Source organism: Euprymna scolopes, chromosome 37 (assembly GCF_053919585.1).
Source record: "Euprymna scolopes isolate OS-2025 chromosome 37, ASM5391958v1, whole genome shotgun sequence".
Taxonomy (NCBI): domain Eukaryota; kingdom Metazoa; phylum Mollusca; class Cephalopoda; order Sepiida; family Sepiolidae; genus Euprymna; species Euprymna scolopes.
In genome coordinates, this window is record NC_136518.1 from 11,880,844 (window position 1) to 11,897,428 (window position 16,585).

The following is a 16,585-nucleotide window of genomic DNA, read 5'->3' on the forward strand; positions in this document are numbered from 1 at the left end:
TTAAAGATGTAAAGAGACGTCGCAGCCATTTTTTCTTCTTTGCAAGTGGCGCTCAATACCACTTGTTTGTTCGAACTGAATAAACATTTTACATTAAATAAAAACACTAAAAACTTATTCAGTTAAATAGACAAGTAACTTATCTTTTTTTATTTTTTAAATTCCATTTTCATCCCAAACAAGGCACAGTGCCACTTTGATGTACGGAGCTACTACCGAGGCCATAAGTTGCAGAGATACTATGTAGGGAGTTGAGCAACAAGATGTCTGTTCACATTACACTTGAACTTCATGTCAGTACAGTTGGGAAAGCAGGAACCCGGAAGGGATTTTCAAAGTCTAGCAGTTCTGGGGAAGAAACTATTAGAAGTTTCTTTTACATGTACGGATCTCTACTGTGTAGGGGTGCGATTTTGCTGCTTGTCAGGTTTGTCGGGGGTATTTATGTCGAGGAGGTGCAAGGGCTTGTAGTTCGTCGGAGCATTCACCATTAAAATACTTGTAGAACAGGCAGAGAGATGCAACATCGATGGGACAGAGACTGAAGCTCTTGCCTTTGATTGCATTTATTTGTTATATATTTGTTTTTATGGCAAATTTTTCGTACATCTGCGGATTGTAAAGCAAACCCGATTTTAATCAGTTAAAAAAAAGAAACAAACAACACACACAACAACAACAAAGTAAATATATAATGGTGCCTTCAATATATATATTCAGCGTTAAATAAACATAAAAAAAGTTGATTTGCCGCTAAATAAGAAATACAAAAATAAACTTATTCGGAAGAGTTACCTCCCTTGCATGTGTATAATCTACCGAGTTTAAGATTAAAAAATGTCGAGTGTTCGTTTTAAAAAAATTCGAAGTTCCTTCCGCTCTTAAATGAAGAAGAAGAAGAAAAGAAATAAAAGTGTCATGTTTATATTATCACAGACGGACTGAATACTCGACGATTAATGGAAAGACTTTGTAAACAAATATGTGGACAAAACGCAAGAAAAAAACAAAAAACAAACAAAAACATCTAATGGTTCCTTTTTTGATATAAAAAGAAAATAAATTTAATTATCTTTACGATTACTGTTTCGACTACACTTCCGGTTTCTTTCGTTTTTAATTGATTTTCTTAGGGTGTCTTTTGGGTAAATTTTTACGACGGTTAGGTGTGTCAGAAACTTCGTGAAAAATATTGAATAATTCGACCCCCTGTCTTTCCAAGCTTATAACTACTCGAAAAATGTAATTCAAACCCTAATTTATTTTTCAATTAAAGAGGTAAGGACCAAGGTTTCATTAAAAAAAAAAAAAAAAAAAAAAAAAATGCAAACAACGTGTTTAAAAAAAAAAAAGAAGAACTTCGGACTTTACAGGTAAATTTCCAAAAAACTTCTTTTTTTGTTGTTTTAAATTAGAATATATTATTTATTGATCTTTTATCTTCAATTTGTCATATATAAAACTTTGGCACATAAATTAATTACTTTTTAATAGAGATTTCAAAATAAGGGGGGGCGTGAATTAAAAAAAAAACGTCTAAAATATTATATTCGGTTTATTGGAAAGAACATAAAATTTCCCATTGACCCTGAAAATATCGTAAAAATAGAATCGATAGAAAAATTTTGATAGATTTTTAAAGTTTAAAAATTGAAAAATACTGAACTCGTAAAATTCAATTAATTTCATTACTGTTTTTTAAAAAATAAAAAAATATTTCTATTACTTTTTATACAACTTTAAATAGTTTATTTTGGAAGTATAATCCATAAAGAAAATAAACAACCCACTTTTAAAAGAGAAATTACGAGTTTTATTTTTATATTTTATTCGCAGTTTCGTGTTAGGGGTGTCAAAAATTCAAACCCGAATTGAAAATGGAAAAGATATTTTTTTCGTAACAAAGCCAGAATTTTGAAATTTTTGGATGCGTGTTTTTCTGAGTGTGTGTGTAAGTTTTTTTTTTTTTTTGTAAATAAATATAAGAAACTTATAAAAAACACAGACTGTTTTTTTAACAAAAAAATAGAGATTTTTAAAATTTTTAATAAAACATGAACACAAAGTTTTCGGATAAAGTAAAAAATAAAAAAATAAAAAAAATCACCACTTAAAGTTAAGACGCCGGAAGTGGACTCAGTTTATCTAAATATGGAACGGAAACCAGTAAACATGAAACGAAATACGAAACCATATGGAAATAATTTATTTAAAAAATATTTTAGTTTTAACATTTTTTGTACTATCACGAAACAAACTTTCATATTTTGCATTTCTATAAATATTTTTTTTAACACTTGTGTTATGAAAAAAAAAAAAGAATTTTTATTTTTTACATTTCTAGAAATTATGTCTTTTTGAATTCATGTCTTTCACAAGTTTTATCACAGAATTTTGTCAAATAATGTATGAAAGCTTTTTTCTTATTAACACTTTTTTTTTACACAGGAATCACCACTTATTAAGGCCCGGAGGCCACTCGAGGATAAGGGTTAATGGGTATACATTAGTCAATGTGATTATAACGTAGTAAAGGTATTAAAATAAATATAAGAAACTTGCAATAACACAAAATAGAGTTGTTTTTGTTTTCTTTTTTAAACAAAATAGACATTTGTTTGTAAATAGAGCATGAACACTAATGAAATGTGTGTGAAATTTGGGAAAACTATTTTTGGGACTTGTTATTCATGTTTTAAGGTAAAATTTTACTTTTATTCTTTTATTTATTTATTCATTCACTTATTCATTTATTTATTTATTTATTTATTTATTCACTTATTCATTTATTTATTTATTCACTTATTTATTTATTCATTCGTTCATTTATTTATTTATTCATTCACTTATTCATTTATTTATTTATTCATTCACTTATTCATTTATTTATTTATTCATTCACTTATTTATTTATTTATTCATTCACTTATTCATTTATTTATTTATTCATTCACTTATTTATTCATTCGTTCATTTATTCACTCATTTATTTATTTATTCATTTATCCATTCGTTCATTTATTCATTTCTTCATTTGTTCATTTATTCATTCATTCATTCATTCATTTATTTATTGATTCATTTATTTATTTATTGATTCATTTATTTATTCATTCATTCATTCATTTGTTTATTCATTTATTGATTCATTTATTTATTCATTTATTGATTCATTTATTTATTCATTCGTTCATTTATTTATTCATTCATTTATTCATTTATTTTATTTATTTATTCATTCATTTATTCATTTATTTATTCATTCATTTATTTATTTACGGACTATTATCCTCATCTTTTAGTTGTTGTCTCACCACGTTTCAGCCAACTAATCCTCTGGCCTTCATCAGGTTGTTAACTGCGACAGGATAGGAATGCCGTATCTTTCAACTGCATCCTCAGTAATTACTGCCTTCCATAGTTGTTGTTGTTGTCTCACCACATTTTAGCCAACTAATCTTCTGGACGGCTTTGGGTAGGATTGAAACTGCTATCTTTAAACAATGCTCGCCTGGAACCGTAAAGATTCAACATTTCTGTCCACTGCACTACGGGCACCGAAGTTGCGGTTTCAATCCTACCCAAAGCCGGCCAGAGGATACAGTTAAGAGTGTATCTTCGATCGCTAGTTTGTTGTGTTTGGTTTGGTTGTTTTATAGTGGATTTTATCGTTTTTGTTCCCTACTCTGCAGAACAGGAGTTTTGCAATGGGAGAGGAAAAACAGTTATAGTATTAATGTTTGATACATTTTAAGTTAGGAAGTGGAGGAGAGAGAAATGGGAAAAAGGAAAAAAAGGTGGGGAAAGGTGGGTTGTTGTTTTTGTTGTTGTTGGTGGTGGTTTTGCAGAACATAATTAAGTTTTGCAAAAAAAGTAGAAAAACAAAAAAACATCAATGTTAGGTGCATTTCATCTCAGGGAGCCAATATCTTCAGACAACCTGATCTGGTAGCACCAGTCACCTCGAGTGTTATTTGTGCAACGTTTCGACCTTCGTCAAGCATATCGGTCGCTATGGACCGAAACTTTGCATAAATAACACTCAAGATGAGAACAATAGTCCAACCAAAACGAGTGGTATAAACAATCAGCCCTCATCTAAAAAATCATATAAAATGTTTCCGAATAATGCTGGATTCCATTTCACTGGAAATAATAAGCGACGATACGTTAGAAAAAATCCATCCTGTTTTTTTTTTTTTTTTTTTTTTTACTAGTATAAAGTGTTAGGACCAACTCAGTACGCGTCTGTCGACGAAACGCTTGCACTTTATAGTTAAATACGTACTTGCACGGAAGTCGCAATTTCATTCTTGCGGACAACATAGTATTTGTGAATGGTAAATAAACGAGTGGAGAAATAGGTTAAAAAAAGAAAAAATTGTTCACGTGTTTTTCTCACAATTAAAGCACCAGCTCGTTTGTGACAAAGACATTCTTTCATTCATCACATAAAACCAGCACAGAAATAAACAAAAGCCAACCTGTTTATCAGTTGAACAGAACCAACATGAAGAGAACAGAAATCGGTTATAATATGTGTGTGTGTGTATATATATATATATATATATATATATATATATATATATATATATATATATATATATATATATATTATATATATATATATTAAAAAAACAAACTATATATACATATTCCAAAGGTGAGCCAGTGGTTTCATTGTATTGAACCAGCCATTTATGGCTGATATGAAATCAATACAGCTCATTAACGTCTTTGAAAAAGCGAAACAAAACGAATATAAACAAACAGAAAAAAACACCGGTTAACGGGCGGTGTCTTTGCTTTCACATCCGCAATCGAGCACTTTCTTTGATTTCTTTTCATCGCCTTCTGACACGAGATATATATATATATATATATATATATATATATGTTTTATTTTTTTTATTACCGTTTTATCTGTTTGGTTACATATGTTTCAGATGTTGGACCATGTTTACGATCCAACAGCCTCGTCAGACCTTACAGAAGTGGTTGTTAGTATTAAAATATTTTGTCAATACCCGTCTCCCTCCCTCCTTATTATCTCCTACCTCAACCTCCCTTTTTTTCTTCTAAAACACTTCTTAATACTAACAACCACTTCTGTAAGGTCTGACGAGGCTGTTGGATCGTAAACATGGTCCAACATCTGAAACATATGTAACCAAACAGATAAAACGGTAATAAAAAAAATAAAACACATATTTGCTCTGCAATATAGTATTGAGCACTCTCTTCAGGTTTTTACTAATTACCAGTTTTACCACATATATATATATCGTAGCAGCTTTAACGTATGTAAGTAGGTCATGGTTTCCAAATTATAAGCTATTCGATCGGGAGATCCTATTTATTAAAAAGAAGAATAGAAGGTAATAACATACTACAAACATTAAATTAGCATATAGATATGCTAGTTTAATGTTCGTAGCATGTTATCACCTATCCTCCTTTTTGATAAATAGGATCTCCCGATCACCGAAGACACATTGTAAAAATAAAAAATAAATAAATAAAATAATATAAATTACGTCGCTTAAGTCTCCTCATCCTCTTTGCTCAAATCTTTGATTCATTAATCAATCAAGCACTAGTCCAGCACCTCACAAAATCTAATCTTTCTGACAAACTATATGGATTTAGACAATGTTGTTCTACTGCAGCTATTTTATCGGTCATATCTAAATGCACATACCATAATGCATATACTGCATCTTTAAATCTAACGCATCTTTGCATATATAATGCATCTTGCATCTATTCATATATACAACACATCTATAGCATAACATATCTATAGCACATACATAGCACATATATATATATATATATATATATATAACGCGTTATATATATATATGTGCTATAGATATATATATATAATGCATCTACGCACAGCATATATATATATAATGCATCTACGCACATATAACACACCTGAGAGTATTCTATACCTCTACAAAACCACCATTTGCCCATGCATGGAGTATTGTTGCCACATCTGGGCTGATCTACCACTAGTCTCTCCCTCTTAGATAAAGTCCAAAGAAGAGTTGTCTAATCTAATCGGTCCCACTTTATCAACTAAGCTCCAGCCACTGTCCCATCGCCACAATGTTGCATCACTGTGCCTGTTTAACAAATATTTTAATGGAATGTGTTCTAATGAACTCGTTTGTACCCTCTCGACGTACATATCTCCGACAAACCCGCTTAGCAATAAGATCTCACCCCTTCACTGTCGATGTCCCTAAATGCCAAAAAGCTTTCTATTCTAATAGTTTCTTCCCTCGAACAGCTAGACTTTGGAATTCCCTTCCTGTTGCCTGCTTTCCTGGCTGTACTGATATGCAGAAGTTTAAATGTAACAAACAAATATCTTGTTAATCTTTTCTAGACATGGTCCCAAATGGTAGCCCCTTAAGTGGCGATATGCTTTGTAAGGGGGTGAACATGAGAAAAAAATAAAATAAAATAAAAAAATAAAATAAAGCTAAGTAATCTATATAAATAAAACAGTAGATGTATGTGTGTGTGTCTGTGTGTAAATATGTAACTGATGAACTCTTAAATTACTGGTCACATAACACTGAAATTAGCAGGAAATATTTATCATACACCAACGATGGTTTATAACGAATGAAATCTTTGTTTGGATTGATGAATAATACGTACAAACGCATGTTGGCAAATTGAAATGAGAAATGTTCATTTCAACTTGCTGACATATTTTTACTTCTTTCTTCGCATGCCCAAATTCAATTCAGTTCTTTAAATCGTTTGATATTAAATCTCTATTACCTATCTCTTGATAGCTACATCAATAAGAGACTTCTTGGCCTTTTGGCCAAGATCAAAGTGTAGTATCTATTCCGGCAGATACTGCAAGCAAAGACCAGATGTGGGGGCAACCCCACATGCCTGACCTTTAACCAGCTCCCATTTCCCACCTCTCGGGAGCTGGTCCCCTTTTTCCCTTCACCCTCCCTTCACTCCTCACATTAAAAATTGGCCTTGTGCCTAATTTGCTCGGTGGGGGAGCAAATAAATACCATCTGTTCCGGCAGATACTGCAAGCAAAGACCATATGTGGGGGCGACCCCACATATAAGACCTTGGTCAATGTAGAGGAAACCCTTCATACCAATTGTCACTATCCAGCTCCCCTACTCCCCGTGGAGTTGGTCCCCATTTCCCCTTCACTCCTCATATTAAAAATCGGCCTTGTGCCTAATTTGCTCGGTCGGGGAGCAAATAAATACCATCTGTTCTTCAGATGCTATTCTATTTCTTGTTCTCGTTCGGTGGAGGAGAAATCCTTCACGACTGAGACAATTTTTATTTTTGTACCTTTTCTCCACGTTAAAAAACGACCCTGGTGTCTAACTCTGTCCCGTGGGGAGGCATAGTAAATAGGTACATCAATAAGAGACGTGGTTCATGTGCTAAATGTTTTGGTTTCGATTCTAGCTGATGGCACCCCAAATCATTTTATTAAAGACTTTTGAAGTCACGATTATATGTTAGCTACAATATAATATTCAATATAGAATTTGGCTTTGCAATAATAAATACGAAATCTGCATGAATTGAAATATATTTAAGCGTATTTTATGATCGCGCAAGGCTGGGCGTCCCCCCCCCCCATCACCATTAATAAATACAAAATAAGCAAAACGTACAAGAGGGTATTCTTTTATTTATTTATTTATTTTTTCTTTTTACACAGGAGTCACCATCTATCAAGGCCCGGAGGCCACTCGAGGATAAAGGGTAATGGGTATACATTAGTCGATGTGATTATAGTGTAGTAAACATAAGTAGTGGGAATTTTGCAAATTGGATTTCTTAGGGGGACGGTTCATCAAGAACTTGTTTACATTGGACTTGAAGACAATCAGATTGTAGTCAGCTGGAAAGCAGGCAATCGGAAGAGAATTCAACAGGTGTGCAGTTTTAAGAAAGAGGCTTTGTTTATGGAATCTACGTTTAGGTTTATGCACAGATGAAGATAGTGGGAAAGTATTGATAGTGGTTTTGGCTAGACGAGTGTTTTTCGTGAAAGTTTGGCGAAGGGGGACCATAGATTGAAGCTCAGCTGAGCACTTGATATGAAAAATAATTATAAAGTAGAGACAGGCTCGCAATGTCTCTTCTGTGAGAAAGAGGTTGCAGGGAAGAGAAAAGGGCATCCCCCACTAAGCTATGAATCTATTTTGTCAAGGCAGGATAAGCTGCTTCTAGCAGCTCCTGCCCAGATGTGGCAACAGTACTCCATCGTTGGCCGTACCTGGCTTTTATCTAGGTAGAGAATTGCATCAGGAGTGACATATCTACTGGAATGGTAGAAGGATCCCACCATTTTTGCAGCAACCTTGACAATGGAGTTGATATACGTGTTCTATTTCAGGTCAGGAGTAAAAGTCAAGCATAGAAGCTTGTCAAAACATGAAGCCTCCCCAAGACGAGAGCCATTTATTTCAACAGATACCAGATTGGCATCAGAGCATAGATGGGTATTTGCTGTTTATAAACCTTCTTGTCAACCTAATATTTATCAAGTAGTTGTATTGCTTGAACAGTATTTTTTCCCATCAGAAACCACTGTTCTAGCAACATATTGTACATATTAGCATTTACTTTTATCAAATTTATTACACCGTGCAACAAATTTTAGGCTGAAAAAAAAAAAAATGCATTGAGAGTAGTGATGACTTAGCAGTGTCAGAAATTTCGTGAAAACTATTGAATAATTCCACCCGCTATCTTTCGAAGCTTATAACTCCTCGAAAAATGTAATTCAAGCCCTATTTTTTTTTTTCAATTAAAGGAGCAAGGACCAAGGTTTCATTAAAAAAAAAAAAAAAAAAAATGCAAACAACGTGTTTTTTTTTTTTTTTAAAAAAGGTTATAAACTTCGGACTTTACAGGTAAATTTCTAAAAAACTTTTTTTTGTTTTAAATTTGAATACATTATTTATTGATCTTTTATCTTCAATTTGTGATATATAAAACTTTGGTACATAAATTAATTATTTACTTTTTAATAGACATTTGAAAATGGGGTGGGGCGTGAATTAAAAAAAAAACGTTTGTCTAAAATATTATATTCGATTTATTGGAAAGAGCATAAAATTTCACAGTGACCCTGAAAATATCGTAAAAATAGAATCGATAGAAAAATTTTGATAGATTTTTAAAGTTTAAAAATTGAAAAATACTGAACTCGTAACATTCAATTAATTTCATTACTATTTTTTTTAAAAATATTTCTATTACTTTTTATACAACTTTAATAGTTTATTTTGGAAGTATAATCCATAAAGAAAATAAATAACCCACCTTTAAAAGAGAAATTACGAGTTTTTTTTTTTTATATTTTATTTGCAGTTTCGTGTTAGGAGTGTCAAAAATTCCTACAAAAATTCTGATACACCTAGTGATGACTACGTAGAAAAAACAATTTTGGAACGACCCTCGTACCTTAATTTATGATTAACTGGTTTCATTCAAGATTAAGTTAGCTAACCGAGTATTAATTTCACTTTATAGCTTTAATGTCTTATTCACCATTAACTTGCATTATTTAGACTAATCCAATCAAGCAAAATTAATGTGTTTTATTTGTGTTTAATAATTAGAGCAGGGTCTGAATAATATTTATCAAGTAATTGTATTGTTGGAACAGTATTTTTTCTCATCAGAAACCACCTTTCTAGCAACATATTGTACATACACAAATCTCCAATTAACGATCATATATTAAGAGGTTAGCATTTACTTTTATCAAATTTATTTAAAAAAAAACAAAATAAATCTTACATCCTTTCCATAAATGGGTATCTAGGTTCTGAGAAAACCGGTTACTTTTTCTGCATAACAAATAGATCGTTCTTATAATAATTCATCGGACTACTGTTCTCATATTGAGTGTGATTTTTCACAACGTTTCGGTCTATGTAACCTCCGGCCTTCTTCAGGTGTATCTTGCCGAATGTTTCTGTCGCATTCGGGAATTTGGACGGAATTTCCAACGTTGTGAAAATTACACTCAAGATGAGAACAGTAGTCTGATGAATCCAAATAATACGAATAACCAATCCTCATCTCAAAAATTCAGAAACAATTAGACCGTTTTACTTAGCAAAGATTATATATATATATATATATATATATATATATATATATATATATATATATATATATATATATATATATATACTAGCATTTCAGCCCGGCCTTGCCCGGGTGTTTGGAGGTGTATGCTGAGCAAAAAAAAAAAAAAAAAAAAAAAAAGAGTAATTTTTTTTTAATTTGACCCCTATTATGACCCCTTAAAATTTATAGTTTCGGGCTCAAATCACTTTATTAAGTTAGATCCAGGTTCAAGGAACCTATATCTAAAATTTCAAGTGTCTAGACCCAAAATTGTCGGAGGAGTTTGGTAGAGTTCTTAAAGGTCAAATCGTTGAAATTTGACCCCTTAACAGCCAAATTTCTGGCTGACACCCGTCACATCGATTTCCCCAAATCTCAGTACCCGGTATTTCAAATTTCGAGTCTATAGACTAAAAATTGACAGAGTTATTGCGTAGGGAAATGTACACAGACAGACAGACAGACACGTTCACTTTTATATATATATATATAAAAACGAAGATAAAGACATAGATTACTGTTTTTAAAATAATAAAAAATAAATAAAATGTTATATACGTCCATACAAATGATGGGCGACTTTCTAAGTAAAAATAAAAACTAAACTTCGAGGCGAAGCCACTATTAAACCATATTTATCGTTTAAAACAACAACATTATATATATATATATATATATATATATATATATATATATATATATATATATATATATATATATATATAAACGAAGATAAGAAAAAAAAAAAAAAAAAAACTCTCTGATGTACGAGCTTGTCATAAAAAAAAAAAATCAGCAGACCTCTGAACGGAACGATATCTCACCCCTGTCATAAAATTAATTTCTTTTCACGTTTTCTTATTTTTCCTGCTGACTATCGTCGATAACAGACTTAACTTTCATATTAGCCCGGATTTTTTTTTTTTTTTAAGTTTATATAATGACTTTTAAAGTGGGCCATCACTTTTCAATTATAACGTTCTATTAAACTAATGCCCCACTTTGCGATCAATCAGCAGAACTCTCCTTATTAAGGTGTCACGTGTCCGCTGTGGTGCAAAAATTTATAAGGACGAAAAGAAATTGTAATGATTCAAACTGAAATAATTTATTCAAGAAAAATTATAAGGAAGAACGACCGCACATACAAAATGTATATATATATGCACACATACATTGTTACATACATACACACACACACACACATATATATATATATAATATATATATATGCACACATACATTGTTACATACACACACACACACACACACACACACACACACACACATATATATATAATGTATATATATATATGCACACATACATTGTTACATACATACACACACACACACATATATATATATATATAATGTATATATATATATGCACACATACATTGTTACATACATACACACACACACACATATATATATATATATATATATATATATATATATATATATATATATATATATACACACATATATTTACATACACACAGACATATATATATACACACACATATATACTTTCGGTATTGAGTGACCCCCCCAAACGGGCCCCGTATACACTTTATTAATTAGAGTTGAGGCCCGTTTTTTTGGGGTCACCCAAATGTGTATATATATATATATATACACATACATACGCATACACACATATATATACGTAGAAACATACACACATATGTATATATACATATTATATACATATGCATACATATATACATATGCATACATACACACACATATATATATATACATATATATATATATACATATGTATACATACATACACATATATATACATACATACACATATATATATACATACATACACATATATATACATACATAAGAGAATGTTTAGATGATTAATCGGAATCGTAAAAATTAGAATTTTAGGGGGTATCGGAATCAATATCGAAAAAATTTATGCTTATTTTCCGAATTTCAAGGTTATGAGGTTTTTTTTTTGCAGCATAAAAACGATGCTTTTTTTTTTTTTTTTTTTTAAATATTTAATATTTCATTTTTTATATTTCAAGCAGTCTTCCGCACTTGATCGCAAAACAAAAAAAAAACAAACTCTTTTTGTGATCAACTTTTTTGTGATATACATCACAAGCCAGTTGTAACTACATATAATATTAACCCTATATATTTGTTTGGTGGCCGTACCCTTTCTTCAACAATGGATTCAACTATATTAGCATGTAGCAAAATCCCACCTCTGCAGCTACTCACTTAGGATGGCCCCTATAAATCTGGCCCTTAATTCACAGTATTTCCTTCTGTCTCACTGGCAGCGTGCCTTGTTTGAGGCGAATTAAAAAAATGATAATAATAACTTACTGTCTTTTAGCTGAGTATTGTTGCCACATCTGGGCTGGTGCACCAACCAATAGCTTCCTCCCCCCTTCCCAAGTCAGGAATTCCATCCCCCCTCAAAAAAAGGAACTTCTAATCTAATATAAGGTGAGTCACGGGAAACGGATGTTTTTAGAATGCTCCTCGCTTCTAAATATTCCATAATGGCATAGTTTAGTAAATGTTTTTATGTACATTATAAAATTTTTGTTTTCCTTAAAAAACATCCGTTTCCCGTGACTCACCCTGTATATATGTCACACTGTCTACAGAGCTCCAACCTCTGTCTCATCACCATAATGTTGCATCCCTGGGTTTGTTTTACATGTACTTCTCTGGAATCTGCTCGGACGAACTGGCAGCACTAGTACTTACCTCGACGTAAATACTCCCAAACAAACTTGAAAATCAGCAAAATTCCTCCTCTTCATAGCAGAGGTCCCAAATGCCGAAAAGTTTTCTACACTTACCGTTTCTTTTACTCAAACTGCTGGTCTTTGGAATTCACTCCCTGCTACCTGTTTCCATGATTGTACCGACATAAATGTAAATGTAATGTGAACAAATATCTCGCAGCTGAACTCTCCACTTAGAATGCCTTTGGAATTATGGCCCTAAAACACAGTAACCTCTTACGTCTTAATGGTAATGTGATTTGTTTCAAGTAATAAATAAATCATAGCATTTGTGCCCCCCCCGACGTACAGAGCCCTCGACTAATTCGAGAAACAGAAAAATCTCACCCCTCCTGCATCGTTGAAGTCTCTCCAGATGCTGGAAAGCTATCTATTTTTTTTTTTTAATTATTATTATTTTTTTATTGCTTTTTCACCTCAAACAAGGCACAGTGTCACGTGGACGTAAAAAGACTGCAATTTTGGGACATCTACAGAAATACTATGTAGGGAGTTGAGCATCGAGATATGTTTACATTATGCTTTGATTTCTGCAGGGGAAGCAGACATCCGGAAGGGAATTCCAAAGTCTAGCAGTTTCTTCTCTCAAACTGCTAGAATTTGAAATTCCCTCCCTGTTTCCTGCTTCCCTGGCTGTTCTAACAGGCAGAAGTTTTAAATGTAGAGCGAACAGACCTCTAGTGCTGAACTCCCTACATATTGTACCCGTGTGCATAGTCCCAAATAGTAGTCCGATACGTCCAAATAGCAATGTGCCTTATCTGGGACGATTTTAAATAAAAATGAATTAATAAAATAAAATAAATTAACAACGGTGCTTCTGCATTTATTGATCCGCGATTTTCACGAATTTACTCGGGTGGTCCCGGCAGATGACGGGAAGAACCGGAAACGTCCGGGTGAGCCTTATTACAGAAAAAAAAAAAAAAACAAAAAAAAAACAAAAAAAAAACAAACAAAAGAAAACACAAATTCTTACAAATCCCTCTCCCCAGGTTAAGAATGGCGACGACTACTGAAATTCCTTGAGTAATACATTGGAAAAAAAAAAAAAAAAATGTCTATTTATGCAGAAAGCTACTTGTCGACCGTTTCCGGTTTGTTGCGTCATCTGCCGGACACACCCGAGTAATTCGTGGAAATCGCGGGTTGTTAAATGCAGAAGTACCTAAATAACACGAAAATTAAAACAATTAATTACAAAATGAGCCCTTTTAACCTCGATTCGGAAGTAGAATAAGGGACGTGGTTTTTAAGAATTCAAACAGAAAATCAATATCTATGCAAAAACGTGGGTTGAACTTTTTACCAGGTAAACCGGATCATCCTCGTGAAATATTGACGACCCGCCTCGAGCAAAACTTATGCAAAAAAAAAAAAAAACGAAAAAAAAAAAAAGAAGTCCAACTTACATATACCCGGTGTATGACAACTATGCTGGGACCTTCTGTTTTCGGGTCGCCTACGTGGTCACTCTGTGGTGTTTCAAATCCGTTTTCACGGTCCCCGCCGGACATATTTCTGTCATGCGGACAACTATCGGAAAATATAGAGCATTTGTTTTTCTTGTTCTTTTTTGTTTTTTTTCTGTTTTCTTTTTTTTTTTGCAATTTTTTTTTTATTTATTTAGAGGAAGAGGGGGGTTGTAATATTAAAAAAGAAAGAGAAAGTCACGTTACACCCGAAAGGAAAAAAAAAAAAGAAAGAAAAATGTAAGTTTAGAAAAAAAAACAAAAATACAATGAATATATAAATAAATAAATGCTCAGAGAGAGGGAGGGAGAGAAAGAAATAGAGAGAGATTGAGAAGGAGTGGGAGAGAAAGAGAAGGAGAGAGGAAGAGAGGGGAGAAAGAGAAGGAGAGGTAGAAGGAGAGAGAAAGAGAGAGGGGAGGAGGGGGCTCATAAATAAGTTTTTTGTGTGTACGTACGTAATTGAGTGTCCGTGACGTAATAGACGAAAAGTGAGTGAGTAGGGGGGGGGGAGAAGAAGACGAAGAAGAAAGAAAAGAAAACAACTATTTAAAATGAAACCAGAAATAAGTAAAATATGCATTATTTTATATTAAAGTAGTTCAACGACAGTGAAAGTCCATGGGGGTGCGAACCATGCAATCACAATTTTCTTATAAACTTATTTACATGATATACTTGCTGAAGCAATAACAGGTCTTAAGGCACAAAAAAGTCTGTATTTTTGTTTAATTTTCCTATCAGTTTGTTCAAGCTGGGGATGGTGCATACTGCCAGATGCCAATCATTCACCCGCTAACTCAGATATTCCAACCGAGAGATCTTTTTAAGATTCTGACCGCCCTTTTAAGTGCAATTGTTTGAATCTCTCTTGCACTTGGTTCACCGGGTATATTTTCCAGGTAGATTAAAAAAAATTTTTTTCATGAGTCCAGTAGCTCCTATAATTACTGGAATTATGGAAATTATCTTAAGATTCCGGTTTCTTTTCATGTCGTACATAAGACCCTGGTATTTTGTTGTCAGCTCTGGCGAATAAGACCTGCAATGTCTACCAAGGTCCAGCCTCTGTCCCATCGCCGCAATGTTGCACCCACGTGCTGGTTTTAGTGGTCCTTCCACGTAATGTGTTCCCCCGAACTTACTGTATGTGTTCTCTCCTTAATGTAAATACCTTCGACCTACTCAACGAGCAGCAAAATCGTACCCCTTCACTGTAGAGGTCCCCAGATATCGAAAATAGCTCCTTTTCTGGAACCGCTTGCTTTTGGAATTTTCTATCTGCTCCCTGTTTTCCCAACTGTGCGGACATACAGAAATTTAAATGTAATGTTAACCAAAGTTCCCTCTTAGAATACCTACTATAACTCTGGTCGCTTATTACACTAGCCCCCTATGTCTCAGTGACAATATACCTTGTTTGGGATAACACACACGCTTTATATATATATATATATATATATATAATGTTAAAAGTCCACGTATGCTTCTAGGATAGTGACTTAAAGGTTATGAGGGGTTTTTAAAGCATGAAAAACGATGTTACTTTTTGTATTTAATATTTTTATTGTTATATTTTCTTTTTTATTTGGATACTTTTTTGTGACCAAGAGCGGAGGTCCGCTTGAAATATAAAAAATAGCAATAAAAAGTATTAAATACAAAAATAACATCGTTTTTCATGCTTATAAACACCCTCATAACCTTTAATTATATATATATATATATATATATATATATATATATATAGTATAAGATTTTATTGAAATTCAAAGACTTACATTTTTTCTTTAATGTAACTCTTGTTTATTGTATCTTGGATCTCTTCATTACAGCCGTTTCGTTAATGGAATGACAATTCTATAATTTCATGTTTTCATAGAAATTTTCTTCTCATCAACTCATCAGATGTTATTTACATACGACGTTACGAACAAAAAGTTAATTTGTACATGATAAACCTAGTGCGTTCGTTTGGGGAAAATAAATTTCATCCCCACGTTGTTACAGGTAGGTCATCTTGGGTACCGGTACCGTGCCACGGTATATATATATATATATATATATATATATATACAAAATTTTATATTCCAAATTTAAAGATATTGACCATCTTACCGTTTATTCCTTTAAATAAGTTGACATTCACAATTCTTGACAGCT

The 16,585-nt window shown here is 32.6% G+C and overlaps 1 protein-coding gene across 9 annotated transcripts in view; it reads right to left on the minus strand.

Moving 5' to 3' along the window:
* The window catches only part of LOC145261088 (septin-5-like), a 494,396-nt gene that overhangs the window by 186,544 nt on the left and 291,267 nt on the right, over nt 1–16,585 (minus strand). The window contains exon 1 of one of the 9 annotated variants that reach the window (XM_080119271.1): nt 14,363–14,655. The exons of 7 other annotated variants lie outside the window; for them this stretch is intronic. In XM_080119271.1, coding sequence (XP_079975397.1) covers nt 14,363–14,467 — 105 coding nt within the window. In that variant the 5' untranslated portion in view covers nt 14,468–14,655. Of the gene's footprint in view, nt 1–14,362; nt 14,656–16,585 lie in introns of those variants that run through there. One more of the 9 variants, XM_080119273.1, reaches the window with a different exon arrangement.